Raw genomic sequence first — 17,477 nt, 5'->3', positions numbered from 1 at the left:
TGATATATGAGCAAGTTCTAGTATAGGGTATATTAGTTCATTTTCACACTGCTATAAAGAACTACCTGAGACTGGGTAATTTATGAAGAAAAAAGGTTTAATTGACTCACAGTTTCACATGGCTGGGGAGGCCTCAGGAAACTTAAAATCATCCAGAAGGTGAAGCGAAAGCAAGGAACATCTTACATGGCAGCAGAAGAGAGAGAGAGAGTGAGGAAGTGCCACACTTTAAAACCATGAGCTCTTGTGAGAACTGACTCACTCTCATGAGAACAGCATGGGGGAGACTGCCCCCATGATTCAGTCACCTCCCACCAGGTCCCTCCCTTGACAGATGGGGATTACAATTCAAGATGAGTTTTGGGTGGGACACAGAGCCAAACCATATCATTCTGCCCTGGCCCCTCCCAAATCTCATGTCCTTTTCACATTTCAAAACCAATTATGCCTTCCTAACAATTCCCCAAAGTCTTAACTCATTCCAGCATTAACTCAAAAGCCCAATTCCAAAGTCCCATGCTAGACCAGGCAAGTTCCCTCTGCCTATGAGCCTGTAAAATCAAATACAAGCTAGTTACTCTCAAGATACAATGGGAGTATGGGCATTAGGTAAATGTTCCCATTACAAATAGTAGAAACTGGCCGAAACAAAGGGGCCACAGGCCCCATGCAAATCTGAAACCCAGAAGGGTATTCATTAAATCTTAAAGCTCCAAAACAATCTCCTTTGACTCCATGTCTCACATCCACGGCATAGTGATACAGGAGGTGCTCCCAAGGCCTTGGGCAGCTCCACCCCTGTGGCTCTGTAGGGTACAGCCCCCATGGCTGCTTTCATGGGCTGACATTGAATGCCTGTGGCTTTTCCAGGTTGTATAGTGCAAGCTGTCAGTGAATCTACCATTCTGGGGTCTGGATGACAGTGGCTCTCTTCTCACAGCTCCAATAGGCAGTGCCCCAGTGGGGACTCTGTGTGGGATCTCTGACCCCACGTTTCCCTTCCACACTGCCCTAGTAGAGGTTCTGCCCCACAGCAGAATTCTGCCTGGACATCCAGGCATTTTCATACATCCTCTGAAATCTAGGCAGAGGTTCCAGAACCTCATCTCTTGTCTTCTGTGCACTTATAGGCCCAACATCATGTGGAAGCCACCAAGGTTTGGGGCTTGCACCCTCTGAAGCAATGGCCTGAGCTGTACGTTTTTTCCTTTTAGCCATGCCTGGAGCTGGAGTGGCTGGGATGCAGGGCACCATGTCCTGAGGCTGCATAATGCAGTGGGGCCCTGGGCCCGGCCCATGAAGCCATTTTTCCCTCCTAGGCCTTCAGGCTTGTAATGGGAGGGGCTGCCATGAAGATCTTTGAAATGCCTTGGAGACATTTTCTCCATTGTCTTGGTGATCAGCATTTGGCTCCTTGTTACTTATGCAAATTTCTATAGCACACTTGAATTTCTCCCCAGAAAATGGGTTTTTCTTTTCTACTGCATGCTCAGGCTGCAAATTTTCCAAACTTTTATGCTCTACTTCCCTTTTAAACATAAGTTCCAATTTCAAATCATCTCTTTGTGAATGCGTATACTGTACGCTTTTAGAAAAAGCCAGGTCACTTCTTTAACACTTTGCTGCTCAGAAGTTTCTTCTGCCAGATACACTAAATCATCCCTTAAGTTCAAAGTTCCACAGACCTCTAGGGCAGGGGCAATGCCACCAGTCTCTTTGCTAAAGCATAGCAAGAGTGACCTTCGCTCCAGTTCCCAATAAGTTTTTCATTCTATCTGAGACCACTGCAGCCTGGACTTCATTGTCCATAAACCATCAATCAGCATGTTGGTCAAAACAATTCAACAAGTCTCTAGGAAGTTACAAACTTTCCCACATCTTCCTGTCTCTTCTGAGCCCTCCAAACTGTTCCAAACTCTGCCTGTTACCCAGTTCCAAAGTCACTTCCACATTTTCAGGTTATCTTCATAGCGGTGCCCCATTCCCAGGACCAATTTTCTATATTAGTTTGTTTTCACACTGCTATAAAGAACTACCTGAGACTGGGTAATTTATGAAGAAAAGAGGTTTAATTGACTCACAGTTCCACATGGCTGGGGAGGCCTCAGGAAACTTACAATCATGGCAGAAGGTGAAGGAAAAGCAAGGCACATCTTACATAGCAGCAGGAAAGAGAGAGAGGAAGTGCCCCACTTTAAACTTGTCAGCTCTTGTGAGAACTCATTCACTATCACGAGAACGGCATGGGAAAGACTGCCCTCATGGTCCAATTACCTCCCACCAGGTTCCTACTTAAGACGTGGGGATTACAATTTGAGATGAGATTTGGGTGGGAACACAGAGCCAAACCATATCAGAGGGAGATATGGCCCTGATATTCTCTGCTTGCACCTCCCACCATGGAACCTATGCCCTATGAGCAAGTTGTGGTGAGGTGATTGGGGCCCTAGTATTCTTGGCCTGCTTTGCCAGAGCAGAGCCCTTGGCTTTTGAGTGGAGCTAGGTGGGGGAAAGAGACCCAGTCCACTCAGCTACACCTTCCTAGAATAGCACTTTCATAACAAGGGCCTACTGAGGATAAGAGGTGCCAGTGGATTTCCCCTTCTGGGGTAAAACCCTAGAATAAACTTAGCCTGGGTCTTAGCCTTGACTATGAGCTGGGGATAAAGGGAGCCTTCCTCTTTTTTAGCCACATCTATCTGCCTTGTATCCATAAAACTGGGATAGAGATGGGTTAGGAACAGGTCATGTCTCAGATGCCACTGACTCCTGTTGTTCTTACCAAAATTCACTTAGTTTACTTGAATAAACGTTTCTTCACTTTCCATAAGCCATTAGAACAATTTCCAGAGACTTTAAATAGTTGGGTTTTTGTGTAATTTTTACTAGCTAAATGTTTCTCTGGAGAGAGGATCCACCGAGCTCCTCATATCCCTATTCTGGAAGTTCTACTGGCAGTGATTTCTTATATACAATACCAAAGGCATAAGTGATGAAAAGATGGATAAATACTGGACTTAGTCAAAATTAGAAACTTTTGTTCTTTAAAAGACACTGTCAAGAAACTGAAAGGGGGTCAGGCACAGTGGCTCACGCCTGTAACCCCAGCACTTTGGGAGGCCTAGAGGGTGGATCACCTGAGGTCAGGAGTTCGAGACCAGCCTGACCAACATGGAGAAACCCCATCTCTACTAAAAATACCCCCCCCAAAAAAAATTAGTTGGGCGTGGTGGCACATGCCTGTCATCCCAGCTACTCGGGAGGCTGAGGCAGGAGAATCGCTTGAACCCAGGAGGTGGAGGTTGCGGTGAGCCAAGATCACGCCATTGCACTCCAGCCTGGGCAACAAGAGCGAAACTCCGTCTTTAAAAAAAAAAAAAAGAAAGAAAAGAAAAAGAAAGGAAGGAAGAAAGAAAGAAACTGAAAGGACAATTTATATTAGTTTTCTATTGCTGTTATAGTAAATTACCACAAACTTAGTAGCTTAAAACAATACAAATTTATCATTTTACAGTTCTGTACATTAGAAATATGACATGGGTCTCACTGAGCTAAAACTAACATGTCAGCAGGGCTCATTTTTTTCTGGAGGCTCAAGGAGAGAACTTCCTTGCCTTTTTTAGCTTCTAGAGGTTGCCCCATATTCCTTGGCTCCTGGATGTCTTCTTCCATCTTCAAAACCAGTAACTTTGCATTTCTCTGGACCTTTTTTTGTAGTCACATTTCCCTATGACCACAGCCAGTAAGGGTTCTCCCTTTTTAAGAGTTTGTGTGATCAGACTCTCCCCATTTCAAGATCCTTAACATAATCACATCTGCAAAGTCTCTTTTACCATGTAAAGTAACACATTCACAGGTTCCAGGGACTAGAATGTAGACATCAATGGAGGTCATTGCCCTGACTATCACAGCAACCAACAGAATAGGAGAAAATATTTGCAAAACATCTAATAAGGAACTTGTATCCTTAATATAAAGAACTTTTGCAACTCAATAATGAAAAGACAAATAACCCATTAAAATGAGCCAAGGATGTGAATAAACATCTCTCCAAAGAAAATGTACAAATGACCAATATGCACAGGAAAAGATGCTGAACATAATTATTCACTAAGGAAATGGAAGCAAAATCAAAATGACATACTATTTCTCACCCACTGGAATGGCTATAATAAAAAAGATGGATGATAGAAAATGCTGGTGAGGATGTGACCAAAAATGCAACCTTCATATATGTTGGTGAAGAGGTGTCATTGTCTGCAATAAATACCCAGGGTTTGTCATCTCGTGCCAATAAAATGTAGGACATGGACACACATGAGGAGTTTAGGAGCGGAGGTTTAATAAGCAAAAAAAAAAAAAAAAAAAAAAAGAAAGGAGAAGAGCTCTCTCTCTAGGGAGTGAGAGGGGCTTCCAAAAGGAAAAGACCAGCTGGTGGTGGAGTGCGCCAGATTTTATAGGCAGGCTTGAGGAGGTGGTGTCTGATTTACCTAGGGCCCACAAATTGGTTCAATCAAGTGTGACATTTACATAGAACATGGGGAAGGCTGGCTACCCTACCCTAATCTTATGCAAATTGGCATTCCACTTGACCGGCACCATCTTGTCTGCTCCTTACTGTACGTGTGGCTAGCAAAGGGGGAAGGGAAGTTGGAGCTGCCATTTTGAACAAGCCTAGTCCCAGGTAGCTTCTTCCTGCTGGCATTCACCCGTGCAAGCTTCCAGCTTGCTTGTCTATGTCTGCAGCTCGATTTTACAGGCTGCTCTTTGTTAGAAAATGATTTTGGGGCTACTTTTCTTTAAAAAGGAAAACCTTTCCGAGGACTCCCATACCCTCATTATCTGCCTAAGTAATTTCTTCTTAACTCCTATCTCATTGGTAGGAATATAAAATGATCCCCTTTGGAAAACATGTTGGCAGTTCCTTGTCATTTTAGCTTAAATTGCTCTATGACCCAGCAATTCCACTCCTGGATATTTACCCAAAAGAAATGAAAACATTTGACCACACAGAAATTTGTCCAAAAATGTACATAGCAGCATTATTTGTAATAGTCAAAATGTGGAAATATACAAATGCCCATCAACTGGCAAATGGATAACAAAATGTGGTATACCCACACCATACAATGGCATATTTGTCAGCAATAAAAAGAATAAAACTACATGCAATGACATGGATGAAACTTAAAAACATTATGCTACGTTAAATAAATCAGACACAAAATACCACATACAGTACTATATGATTCCATTTATAGTAAAAGGCAAATCTACAGAGGCAAAAAGTGATTTGTGGTTGCTTAGGGCTGGGAGTGGGAACATGGACTGACAGTATGTGAGCTCAAAGCTCTGGTCATCAGCACCTGCTACAGCCCCAGCATACCCTCAAGGTGTGGACTCTCCCCTCTAACCAAGGAAATTAAAGCATCAGAATGAACCAAAAGCATTTAGCGGGTAAAGGCAGCCAGCAGTACACTCATAGGAAGCCCACACTCCTAAAGAATAGGAGGGTCTTGCAGAAACCACCCAGGCCTGTTTGTTTCTCCCTCTGTTTCTCTCTCTGTTTCTGTCTCTCGCTCGCTCGCTCGCTCTCTCCCTCCCTCCCCCCACACATTTCTGAAATAGAGCCCAGATGAGAAACTGCTCATGTGTATGCCTGTCCCATTTGAGAATAGTAGATTGAGACTCATGGGAGTTTTATTCCTGAAATCCCAATTGCAGAAAAAAGATTAGCAGAACAGGTTTTATTTCATTTTCTATCCCCCTTCCTTTCCATCATTTCCCTTGAGATCACATATGTTAATAAGTAGCATGTAGGGAAGCACTGATTATTTCTTAATTAATACCTTTACAGTTTCTTTTTGAGGACAATGGAGATGTTCTAAAATTAGGTTGTGGTGATGGTTGTACAACTCTTTAAATATACTAAAAAATCATTGCATTTCACTTAAATGGATAAATTTTATGGTATGGTAACTTTATTGTGTGTAAATTATATCTCAATAAAGCTATAAATTAAGAAACAATCAGTACTTCCCTACATGCTACTTATTGATGTATGCTATCTCAAGGGAAATGATGGAAAGGGAGGGAGATAGAAAATAAAATAAAACCTGCTCTTCTAATCTTTTTTCTGCAATTGAGATTTCTGGAATGAAATTGCCCATGAGTCAGAATCTACTGTTCTCAGATGGGACAGACATACACATGAACTGGTTTTTCATCTGGGTTCTATTTCAGAAATTCATGGAGAGAGAGAGTGAGAGATGAAAGGAAGGATGGACGGAAGGAAGGAAGCAAGCCTGGAAGGCTTTTGCAAGACCCTCCTGTTATTTAGGAGTGTGGGATTCCCATGAGTGTACTGCTGGTTGCCTTTACCCATTAAATGCTTTTGGTTCATTTTAATGCTTTAATTTCCTTGGTTAAAGGGAGAGTCCACACCTTAGGGCTGTGCTGAGGTTTTAGCAGGTACTGATAACCAGAGGAAAATCTACTGAGTGCTAAATGCAGACAAGTCAAGGACTGAAGCAGGCCTGAGAGTCAGGGGGGCCCTTCCCTTAGCTAGGTTTTTGCCTAACTTCTATACACTTGCTTTAGCTGAAGCCCCACCCCCAGCAGCCACATTCCCTGGCCTTCCCATAATACTGCTGTGGCCCCCCATGCTAGATTTCCATCCTTCCTCTGGACTTCTCTAGAAACATCTTTTCTGCATTGCTGCAAGCTTTCATTTTAACTCCCTCTCTGGTATTACTTAACTCAAGGACAGAGGAAATAGCTGCAGTCCAGAAACAGAATAAAGCAAAGAAGAAAGAAAGAGAAGAAGCCCCAAACTCCTCCCAAATCTTTAAGAAAACAATCCTGTAGGATTTTGTTGGGAATTGCCATGCAATGTGGGGAATGTGAAACATGTGCTAATCATGGCCCTTTCTGCTTGGATCCTACCTGACTTCTCTCCACCACCCCCAGCCAGCTGGGCTAGGCTAGGCCCAGGGGAGCCACAAAGCCGCCAGCTTAGAAAATGGAGACAAATGAGGAGGCCCCAGAGGACAAAGCAAGACTTGTTACTAGTTTTTAGGCCAAAGCAACACATGCAGTATTTAAGGGCTATGGGGGTACATGTTACAAAGTCTGGAATCCTAGCTTTGAGGTTAAAGATTGAGGCTGATTTGCAGTGACTGTGTCAGAGGTGTTTGAACCAGAGCCACTCTATCTTGAATAGAAGCTGGGTAAAATGAGGCTGAGACCTGCTGGGCTGCATTCCCAGGAGGTTAAGGCATTCTTAGCACAGGATGAGGCAGGAGGTCGGCACAAGATACAGGTCCTAAAGACCTTGCTGATAAAACAGTTTGCATTAAAGAAGCCAGCCAAAACCAAGATGGCGACCAGAGTGACCTCTGGTTGTCCTCACTGTTACACTCCCACCAGCACCATGACAGTTTACAAATGCCATGCAACATCGGGAAGTTACCCTATATAGTCTAAAAAGGGGAGGCATGAATAATCCACCCGTTGTTTAGCATATCATTAAGAAATAACCATAAAAATGGGCAACCAGCAGCCCTCGGGTCTGCTCTGCCTACAGATTAACCATTCCTTATTCTTTTACTTCCTTAATAAACTTGCTTTCACTTTATGGACTCACTCTGAATTCTTTGTTGTGCGAGATCCAAGAACCCTCTCTTGGGGTCTGGATCCAGACCCCTTTCTGGTAGCGACTGTTCTGGAGTCAGTAGTTTCTGAGCTAGGCCTCACTTGGTTCATCCCCATGACTCTTGCCTTGATTATTGCCAGATTTTCCTGGCTCAGTGCCCCTACATGCAGTCAGTGCCACAGTGATCTTTTCAAAACAGAGATCAGAGATCGATATCAATACTCTCTTCTAGTCTGTCTCATCTCCAGGAGAAAATCCACATTCCCTAACATGGCATATGAAAAGAAACCCTTTATAATCTGGCCTTAGTTGCTCTTGCTTCGTATTCTATCACCTGTCCTCACCCTCAGGTGATCCCACAAAACTATTTATATTTTCTTGAACTTTTTTTTTCTTGCCCACATCAGTGCCTTTCCATCTGCTATTCCTTCAGCCGGGAATGAATGCGCTTTCCTTCTTTTTCTCCGTTAGGCTATAATCCCACTCTTCATTTAAGACTAAGTGCCTCTATGAAACCTTAGGCTTGCTAGCGAGGGGTTTTCAGCTTTCTTCTTGTTGCCAGATCTCACTGAACATACCTTGGGAAGGCAGAGTTGTGCAATGGAAAGAACCTACATGATAGAGTCAGACAGACTATGGGATGATGAGTAAAAGACTTAGTCTCTCAGTTTCTTCATCTGTAAAATGGGAGTATGAATCACTACAAGGCAAAAAGGTTTATATTGGTAAGTGCCAAGCACAGTACTTGATACATAGTAGTATCTTGGCAATATTGCCCAGTAGTACTTGGGCAATATTGTATGTTGTAGAACAAACAGAAAAATGATTCCTTTACTCTCAGCTGGGGACTCTAAGGAGGAGTTTCTCACCAGACAACTAAGTGGATGGTGTTCCCTAGGGCCTGTTTACCTGTCTTCTTGGGGTTCACCTGCCTTTGGTTACCCTCATGTCTAAATGATATTTTGCAATTATCCTGCCTTGTTGGGAGCAGCCATCAGCTGCTTTCCCTTTCATGTCCCTTAAAAATCTGTGTAGGCAATCACTAGAGGAGAGGGAAGAAATTTTTGCATCCCCTTCTTTTCTTCCCCATGTCCTTGTCTTGCCCCCAAGCCTCAAACAGATTGTTTAGCAGTCACTTCATGTCAGCCTTACTCCTTCCTGCGAACATGCTCCCCTTAATCTTTTTTCTGCAATTGAGATTTCAGAAATGAAATTGCCTATGAGTGGGAATCTACTGTTGTCATATTGGAATGGACATACACATTAGCTGGTTTCTCATCTGGACTCTATTTCAGAAATGTACACAAGATGTCAAAAATATACCACTTGGAACCAGAGCAATATTTATTTTGAAAAAATTAGGGAGAAAAGTTTCCTTGCTTCAATTCCTACTGGAATGTAAAATAACTATGTGCTGATGCTGCATCTTGACAGCATTGAGTTAGTTACCCTCGGGGTCACTAGATGAGTGGTGCATAGACACGCATGCACACACATGTGTGCACACACACAAACACACATATTCAGAGTGCTTTGTTGTTGACTGGAAATTGCAGGCAGTCTGATGCCAGAGTTAGGCTTTAATGGATCAAGCCATCCATTAACAACACTTTAGTAAGTGTTCCCTTATGTGCCAAATCTTGTGCTAGGCGGGGAGAAGAAAAGGACAAGTCACAGATGGAGTAATCTGAACACAACATGAGAGTATAAAGCACTAACACATTAATACTGAGAGTAAATATTTAGAGAAGGGGTTGAGGTTACTGAACTATAGTTACCAGGGAAAATTTCCTGGAGGGAATGGTGAGACCTGAGCAAGGACTTGGAAGATAAAATTGGTGACTCTGAGTTATCCACAGAATTCTCTTAGAAATGAGTATTAGAATAGATAGAATGAATATTATTTTGCAACAGAAATGATCTGAAATTGTATCTGAAGGAGGTTATGTGGAAGATTGAGAGGAACATGGGACCAAGAAGTAGAAGGCATCTTAGTCCTAGAGTCACTACTGACTCATTGTGAATGACCTTAGGCAAGTCCTTTCTCTTTGAAGGACTTTTCCTGTCTCTACATTGGAGCTAAATAATATCAGCCTTACTGACCTCCTAGAACTATTGTTAAGAGAACAAATGAGATAATTGTGTGACTGTGCTTGGAAAAATAGAGAAGACTATCCAAAAATATAGTTTGGGTTTATGAAGGCAGAGTTTATACCATAGCCATTCTCTTGCAGCTGGGAATAGGATGACCTCAGTATTTGAATGAATTTTTCTTGGCAGGCCTCTTGCCTGCCATAATTACAGCCTGCCAGCCACTAGTTGAGTATACATACTGAAGCAGGATCTGCACACAAGCATGCATGTGTGTGTGTAAGTTTGCATTGGGCTAGGAGATTGTAGCCATGAGAATAAAAAGACTGGAGAATTCTTAGAAACAAAGAAGATCTATAGAAATGGAGATTTATGTAATCATCTTTGGGCCTGCCACTTCAGTAATTCGGGACATCATCCATCTTCCTTGGTGTATTACAAAGCCTTCCTGCTTATCTGTCTGACTTCATGCTGCCCCAATCTAGCCCATCTTCCACACTGTTGCTAAAGTGTGTTTCCAACCCAATGACATTTTGGGGCTCCTGGATGACCACAAAGTAGCACTCATGCTCATTCACATGACATAGAAGCAGGACTGTATTTAACTAGTATTCACTGATATGACCACGCTTCTTGTTAAAATTATGGGATCCTTTGATACCAGCTGCTTCTTTGAGCCCCTTCAAGACCCCTCCTGCTGCCCCAGCTGCCTCTCCCCACTCTTGGACCCAGCCACTAAAGGGTTAGTGCCCAGCACAGCAAGGGACCTGGAGGACATTGTTCCATGCACTAACTTGCATATATTCTGCCTTGTTGGTGCTGCTGCTGCTATACTGGTTTTTATATATGTTTAGGATTACTTTTGCATTCATGATTCATCTCATCCCAGCACATGTTTCCAGCTTATCTCTCACAACTTTTCCACACAGATATCAGCAACGTTGAAATTATTATATTCCATATCTGGATTTATGCGCCTGTCTCTACCACAATATTGGGAACTCTTTGAGAGTAGGGACAAGTGGCTTCCTCACCAATGTAGCCCCAAAGCCAAGCTCTGGACCCAGCACATAGTGGACACCCAGTATATGTTTGTTGCTTATCATAGAGGTTGTTGTTAGATGGAGCCATTCTGTTTGTAATCTTTTAAAAACCTCCAGGACCTAGGCCTGAACCTGGTGCAGGGCACTTTCTTGGTCTTCATGCAGACCTCATGAATGTTATTCACATTTCCAGTGTTCTTGGAAGGGAGGGAAAGAGGAAGTATTATTTCCATTCTATTACTGGGGAAATGGAAGTATTCCAAGAGTACATCTCAGCCACACAATGAATGTTTAATGGAACTGAGACATAAAGTCATCTCTCTGGAACTTTTCCTTACCCACAGTGCCGGAAAGCCTTTTGGGATTTGGGGTGAAAACTGCTGCCCTAATGTGAGTAATTGAAGACTGCTGCCTTCTGGGGAGATGCTGGCTTGCAGTCTTTTTAAGGGGGCTGAAGGACTATCTGGTGGAAGTGATGTAAATGTTCTTGCCCCTTCTCTCCCAGCATTGCCAAGAGAGACATTGGTGTGTGGGGTTGAGGTGGAGAATACATTAAATCTCTTCTGATTTGTTGCTGGCTTCTGCTGCAACCAATTAACATGGCTTCAAGCCAGGCACGGCGGCTCAGGCATGTAATCCCAGCACTTTGGGAGGCCGAGGTGGGTGGATCACGAGGTCAAGAGATAGATCGAGACCATCTTGGCCAACATGGTAAAACCCCATCTCTGCTAAAAATACAAAAAATCAGCTGGGTGTGGTGGCATGCGCCTGTAGTCCCAGCTACTCGGGAGACTGAGGCAGGAGAATCACTTGAACCCGGGAGGTGGAGGTTGCAGTGAGCTGAGATCGCACCAACGCACTCCAGCCTGGTGACGGAGTGAGACTCTGTCTCAAAAAAACAAACAAACAAACAAACAAAAAACATGGCTTTATAACTGGTGATCCCTTCAGCAACAAGTTAACTTTTATTTCAGGAAACCCTCTGGCACCCTTTCTCTGAGATGGATCCTCCTTACCCCTGCAAGAATAGTCCCTTGTAGTGAGCCAGCCTGGAAGTGCTGTAGAGAAGACTAGACTGGGAGAATGTCTGGAGCCCTATCTTTATGAAATTTAGTCTTCCTGGGAAGCAGGCATCATACGTCAGATATGACTCAGGCTGCAAGTAACTGAAACCCAGATTCTAACTGGCTTAAACAATTAGGAAATGTATTATCTCACATAACGAGAATTCTAGGGAAGAGGCAGGCTTTAAGATTGGTTGATTCAACTGTTCATGATGACTGCCGGCGGGTATCAGGGTACATCATTACTTTGTTCTTCTCTAGCTGAAGTGAGAGGAACCTAACAACAAGTCCGGGAAACCATATAGGTATCAAAGTTTCTCAGTTCTATCTTTATAAAAAGGAGAGAAACATGGGCACTGGAAAACAATAGGGTAGATTCAAAGTATCCACTGAGTTCATATTAGCTGTGTGGCCTTAGACAGTCAGTTAATTGCTCCAAGCCAATTCCCTTATGTGTCAAATGGCAGTTGTTATAATGTCTGACTTGCTTCTAAACAGGCTGTTGATAGGGATCATGTGAAATAATGTGAAGACATTTGGTAAGTCACATAAGGTGCCATATACCTTTGAAACCTTTGTACAAAATTAATTATTTTTAATTGACATAAAAATTATATATATTTATGGTGTACAACAGGATGTATTGAAATATGTAGACACAGTGGAATGGCTAAATTGAACGAATTAACATATACATTACCTCACATACCTATCATTTTTTTGGTGAGAGCACTTAAAATCTCTGTGATTTTCAAGAATATGATACATTGTTCTAATTATAGTCACTATGTTGTACAATACATCTCTTGAACTTATTCCTCCTATCTAACTGAAATTTTGTATCCTTTGACCAACATCTTCCCCAAACCCCTTCCCCCTGCTTCTCTGCCCCCACCACTGGTAAACACTATTCTACTCTTTGATTCTAATAGTTCTAATAAGCTCTCACATATGAGTGAAATCATGCAGTATTTGTCTTTCTGTACCTGGCTTATTTCACCTAACATAATGTCCTCCAGGTTCATCCATGTTGCCACAAATGATGGATTTCCTTCATTTTTAAGGTTGAATAGTGTTTCATTGTATATATTTACCACATTTTATTTATCCATTCATCCATTGATGGACACTTAATATCTTGGCTATTGTGAATAATGCTGCCATGAATATGGGTGTGCAGATATCTCTTCAAGATACTGGTTTCCTTTTTTTTTGGAATATATACCCAGAAGTAGGATGGTTGGATCATAGGGTAGTTTTATTTTAATTTTTTGAGGAACCTTGATACCGTTTTTCATAATGGCTGCACTAATTTACATTCCCACCACCGCTGTGCAAGCCTCACCACAGCACCTCACCACCACCTTTCCTCCACAGCCTCACCAACACTTCACTCTTGTCTTTTTGATAATAGCCATCCTAACAGGTATGAAGTGATATCTCATTGTGATTTTGATTTGTATTTCCCTGATGATTGGTGATGTTGAGCATATTTTTATATGCCTGCTGGCCATTTGCCGTGTCTTCTTTTGAGGAATGTTTTGGCAGTTCTTTTGCCCATTTTTAATCAGGTTATTTGTTTTCTGAGGCCTTTTAAAAGTTACTATCATCAGAGAGGATGTGTAGACATAACACCTACTGTGTACAAGGCACTGTTAGATTGAAAGTTTAAAATAAAACCTGAGTACTAACCTTAAGTTTCCCCAAACAGTGCAACACACATCTACTAAGCACCCATAGGTGTTGGGAACACAGGTATGAGAGAGACCCCCTGCCCAGTAGAGTAGGGGAGACAGACTTATGAACAGACAACTTCAGTACTACTTAGTAAGTGAACACAAGAGTAGAGGTGTGTGCAGAGTGCTCCAGGAGTACACAGGCATTACTAACCTATTCAGGCTTCACAGGGAAGGGGTAGGCAGAATGTCAGGAGCATATCAAGCGATAAGAGGGATTTGAGAAAACCTGTATAACATAGATACATATATAAGCAAAACCCCCAAACAGCCTTCTTATTTTGTATTTTATGGACACAGTAAGGGGTAGAGTCTATAGAAAACAATGAGTAAATAACAGTGTAATGAACTTTTTTCTCCCTCCTCTCCATCTGTTTTGGTTGACTGGCACATATTCCCTAGCACTTCTGATCAACAGTCTGAAAACTAAGACTCTCCATGTAACAGGGTCTCAAAATGTCACTGAACATGGACCTTCACTGGAAGAACAGTATTCTCTGAAGCTTCATGATCTTCTGTAGCATATCCTCTGGGAATTGCAGAAGATTGGGCCTCTAATAACTGGTTGGGAAAGTGTATCAACTTTTTCAGGAAGGATTATTTGACTGCAGAGTCTCACATATCCTATCATTAAAAGTTGCACTCTCCTATCCTGTGTTGCTATCTTAACACACTGTAAATTAAAGTTATAATTTAAAAGGGTTGAAGTGCATTTTTAAAATAGCAAATATTATTTAAATATAAAGGAATCTCCCACCCCATTGTCCAGTTTTTCCCTTTTTTTCTTTTATTGATACATAATATTCTACATATTTAAGAGGTACATGTGAATATTTGTTACATGCATGCCAAGACTAGCTCGGTTGGGGAGACCCTAACCCAGTGGTGCTAGAGGAATTAAAGACACACACACAGAAATATAGAGGTGTGAAGTGGGAAATTAAGGGTCTCACAGCCTTCAGAGCTGAGAGCCCTGAACAGAGATTTATCCACATATTTATTAATAGCAAACCAGTCATTAGAATTGTTTCTATAGATAATAAATTAACTAAAAGTATACCTTATGGGAAATGAAGGGATGGGCCAAATTAAAGGAATAGGTTGGGCTAGTTAACTGCAGCAGGAACACGCCCTTAAGACACAGATGCTCATGCTATTGTTTGTGGCTTAAGAATGCCTTTTAAGCGGTTTTCTGCCTTGGGCGGGCCAGGTGTTCCTTGCCCTCATTCCTGTAAACCCACAACCTTCCAGCTTGGGCATTAGGGTTATTATGAACATGTCACAGTGCTACAGAGATTTTGTTTATGGCCAGTTTTGGGGGCCAGTTTATGGCCGATTTTGGGGGGCTTGCTCCCAATGTGTCTCCCTTCTTTGATTTGCAAAGAGATAAAAGCAAGGGCAGCTTTGTCACAGTGAGCTACTTCTCGCAGGAGTCAGGATCCACATCTGCAGACTATACACAGACAAACAACATAGATTAAAAGCATAGTCATCATTGAAATCACAGAGCTTCCAAGTGTTTTTATCCATTTAAATGGGTTACTAGCTGCTAATTTGTCTGCAGCTCCTTTAAGCACTCTAGTTCCTGGCATTAAGGTCAGGTGTGCCTGGGATGCTTTAAATATATATATTTTAAATTTTGCTATACCCAAAAACAAGTTTGTAGAGTGTCCTTCTAGATGCTTTTTTATTCTTTCCCAAATTTTGATCTTATTAAGAGCATTTAATAGTTTCCACAAATCCTTATGTTTAGCTCCTAGAGTGGGCCATATCATTTGAGGTTGAGGTGCCACTATACTGCCATGGTTCCAGATAATAGAAACTTTTGCCATACTTCTTATCATTTCTACCATCTGACCATTTTGTTCAGATCATCTGAACATAGTGTGACCATGCTTCCCACAGTTAAAACAAGCTCTAGGAAATGGAGTATTTCCTTTATCCACTCTCAGTCCTGCCATTGCCTGTGCCAACAAGGTAGCTTTATGCAGATTACCTCTGATACCATCACAGGCCTTGATATAATCAACTAAATGTGCTTTCCCTCTGATAGGTCACAGAGCAGCCTGGCAATCGGGATTAGCATTGTCGAAAGCTAATAACTGCAGTACTATATCCTAAGCAGCCAAATCTGCAATCATCTTTTTAAGAGACTCCTGTAACCGAGCTATAAAATCAACATATGGTTCTCTGGGTCCCTATTTTATAGCACTAAAGGAAGGGTATTGTTCTCCACCTGAAGTGATTTTTTCCCAAGCTCTAATGCATACTCCTCTTAGCTGTTCTATGGCATCATCCTGCATGACCAGTTTTGCATCCAAACCAGCCCAGCTGCCAACCCCCAAAAGTTGGTCTGCAGTTATATTAATTTGAGGTTGGGCCTGGGCATTGCGAGCAGCCTGAATGGAAGCTTCATCTGCCCACCAAGTTTTAAATTGTAAGAACTAAGCAGCAGTTGGACAAGCTCCAGTAAGAGTGTCCCAGTTAGTAGGAATCATCCGACTGGAAACAGCAACATTCTTTAACAGTCCCATTACAAAAGGAGAACCTGGTCTGTACTGATTTATTGCTTGTTTTAATTCTTTGAGTAATTTAAAAGGAAAAGACTCAAATGTAGCTATAATATTTCCCTCTTGATCTGGGGGGTGTATTCTAACAGGGAACTGCCAAGCCTCTAAATCACCCTCTCGTCTAGCTTGCTGAATTCCTGCCTGAATAGAACTAAGAGTGGTCACTTGAGGTGCTGCTCGAACAGTCACTGGGGCAACTAGTTTTCGCCCAGTGTCCTCTGGAAAAGAAAGATCTGGGGGGGCATTTTCTTCAAAATAATGATGAGGGGGTGCAGAAGGGTAGTGATGAACCTCTCCTGCCTTTGCTGCTTTAGCTTTAGCTGGTAAATAAACATGCTCTGTAACCTCTTCTGTTACTTCGCTATACTCTCCTTCCTCCTCCTCATTAGTGTGAAAAAGTTCCAAGGTGGAACGAACCAGACCCCATACCTGTCCCATTATTACCCTGACGCTTCCGAGCTCCCCTTCTTACTCACCACAGGGATTGCTTTAAGAGTACTCGGGTGTCCTCCAGCTAGTTTTCCATTCCAACCATCGCTCCAGCGACCTTTCGACCTGGATTCGAGCCCCCATGAATGGACGCCACTTGCCGAGACCAGCTCGGTCAGGGAGACCCTAACCCAGTGGCGCTAGAGGAATTAAAGACACACACACAGAAATATAGAGGTGTGAAGTGAGAAATCAGGGATCTCACAGCCTTCAGAGCTGAGAGCCCTGAACAGAGATTTACCTACATATTTATTAACAGCAAACCAGTCATTAGCATTGTTTCTATAGATATTAAATTAACTAAAAGCATCCCTTATGGGAAACGAAGGGATGGGCCAAATTAAATGAATAGGTTGGGCTAGTTAACTGCAGCAGGAACATGCTCTTAAGACACAGATGCGCATGCTGTTGTTTGTGGCTTAAGAATGCCTTTAAGCGGTTTTCCGCCTTGGGTGGGCCAGGTGTTCCTTGCCCTCATTCCCGTAAACCCACAACGTTCCAGCTTGGGCATTAGGGCCATTATGAACATGACACAGTGCTACAGAGATTTTGTTTATGGCCAGTGTTTGGGGCCAGTTTATGGTCGGATTTTGGGGGGCTTGCTCCCAACACAGGCATATAATGTGTAATGATCAAGTCAGTGTATTTGGGGTATCCATACCTTGAGTATTTATTATTTCTGTGTTGGTAACATCTCAAGTCCTTTCTTCTAGATACTTTGAAATATACAATATATTGCCCATTGTTGGATGAATAGTTTGCAAATATTTTTCACAGAATTGGAAAAAATAATCCTAAAGTTTGTATGAAAGCGAAAAAAAGCCCAAATA

At 42.3% G+C, this 17,477-nt stretch overlaps 2 protein-coding genes across 4 annotated transcripts in view; one reads left to right on the top strand and one right to left on the bottom strand.

Annotated features, from left to right (window-relative positions):
- Nucleotides 1-17,477, top strand: part of SHROOM4 (shroom family member 4) — a 237,488-nt gene that overhangs the window by 92,730 nt on the left and 127,281 nt on the right. The window lies entirely within an intron of this gene.
- LOC126946572 (endogenous retrovirus group K member 24 Gag polyprotein-like) lies at nt 15,460-16,965 on the bottom strand. Its single transcript, XM_050777095.1, has one exon. The coding sequence runs from the start codon at nt 16,594-16,596 to the stop codon at nt 16,033-16,035; it is 564 nt and encodes a 187-aa protein (XP_050633052.1). The 5' UTR covers nt 16,597-16,965; the 3' UTR covers nt 15,460-16,032.

This window comes from Macaca thibetana, chromosome X, assembly GCF_024542745.1.
Source record: "Macaca thibetana thibetana isolate TM-01 chromosome X, ASM2454274v1, whole genome shotgun sequence".
In the NCBI taxonomy this organism is placed as follows: Eukaryota; Metazoa; Chordata; class Mammalia; order Primates; family Cercopithecidae; genus Macaca; species Macaca thibetana.
This window is presented reverse-complemented; position numbering and strand designations above follow the sequence as displayed.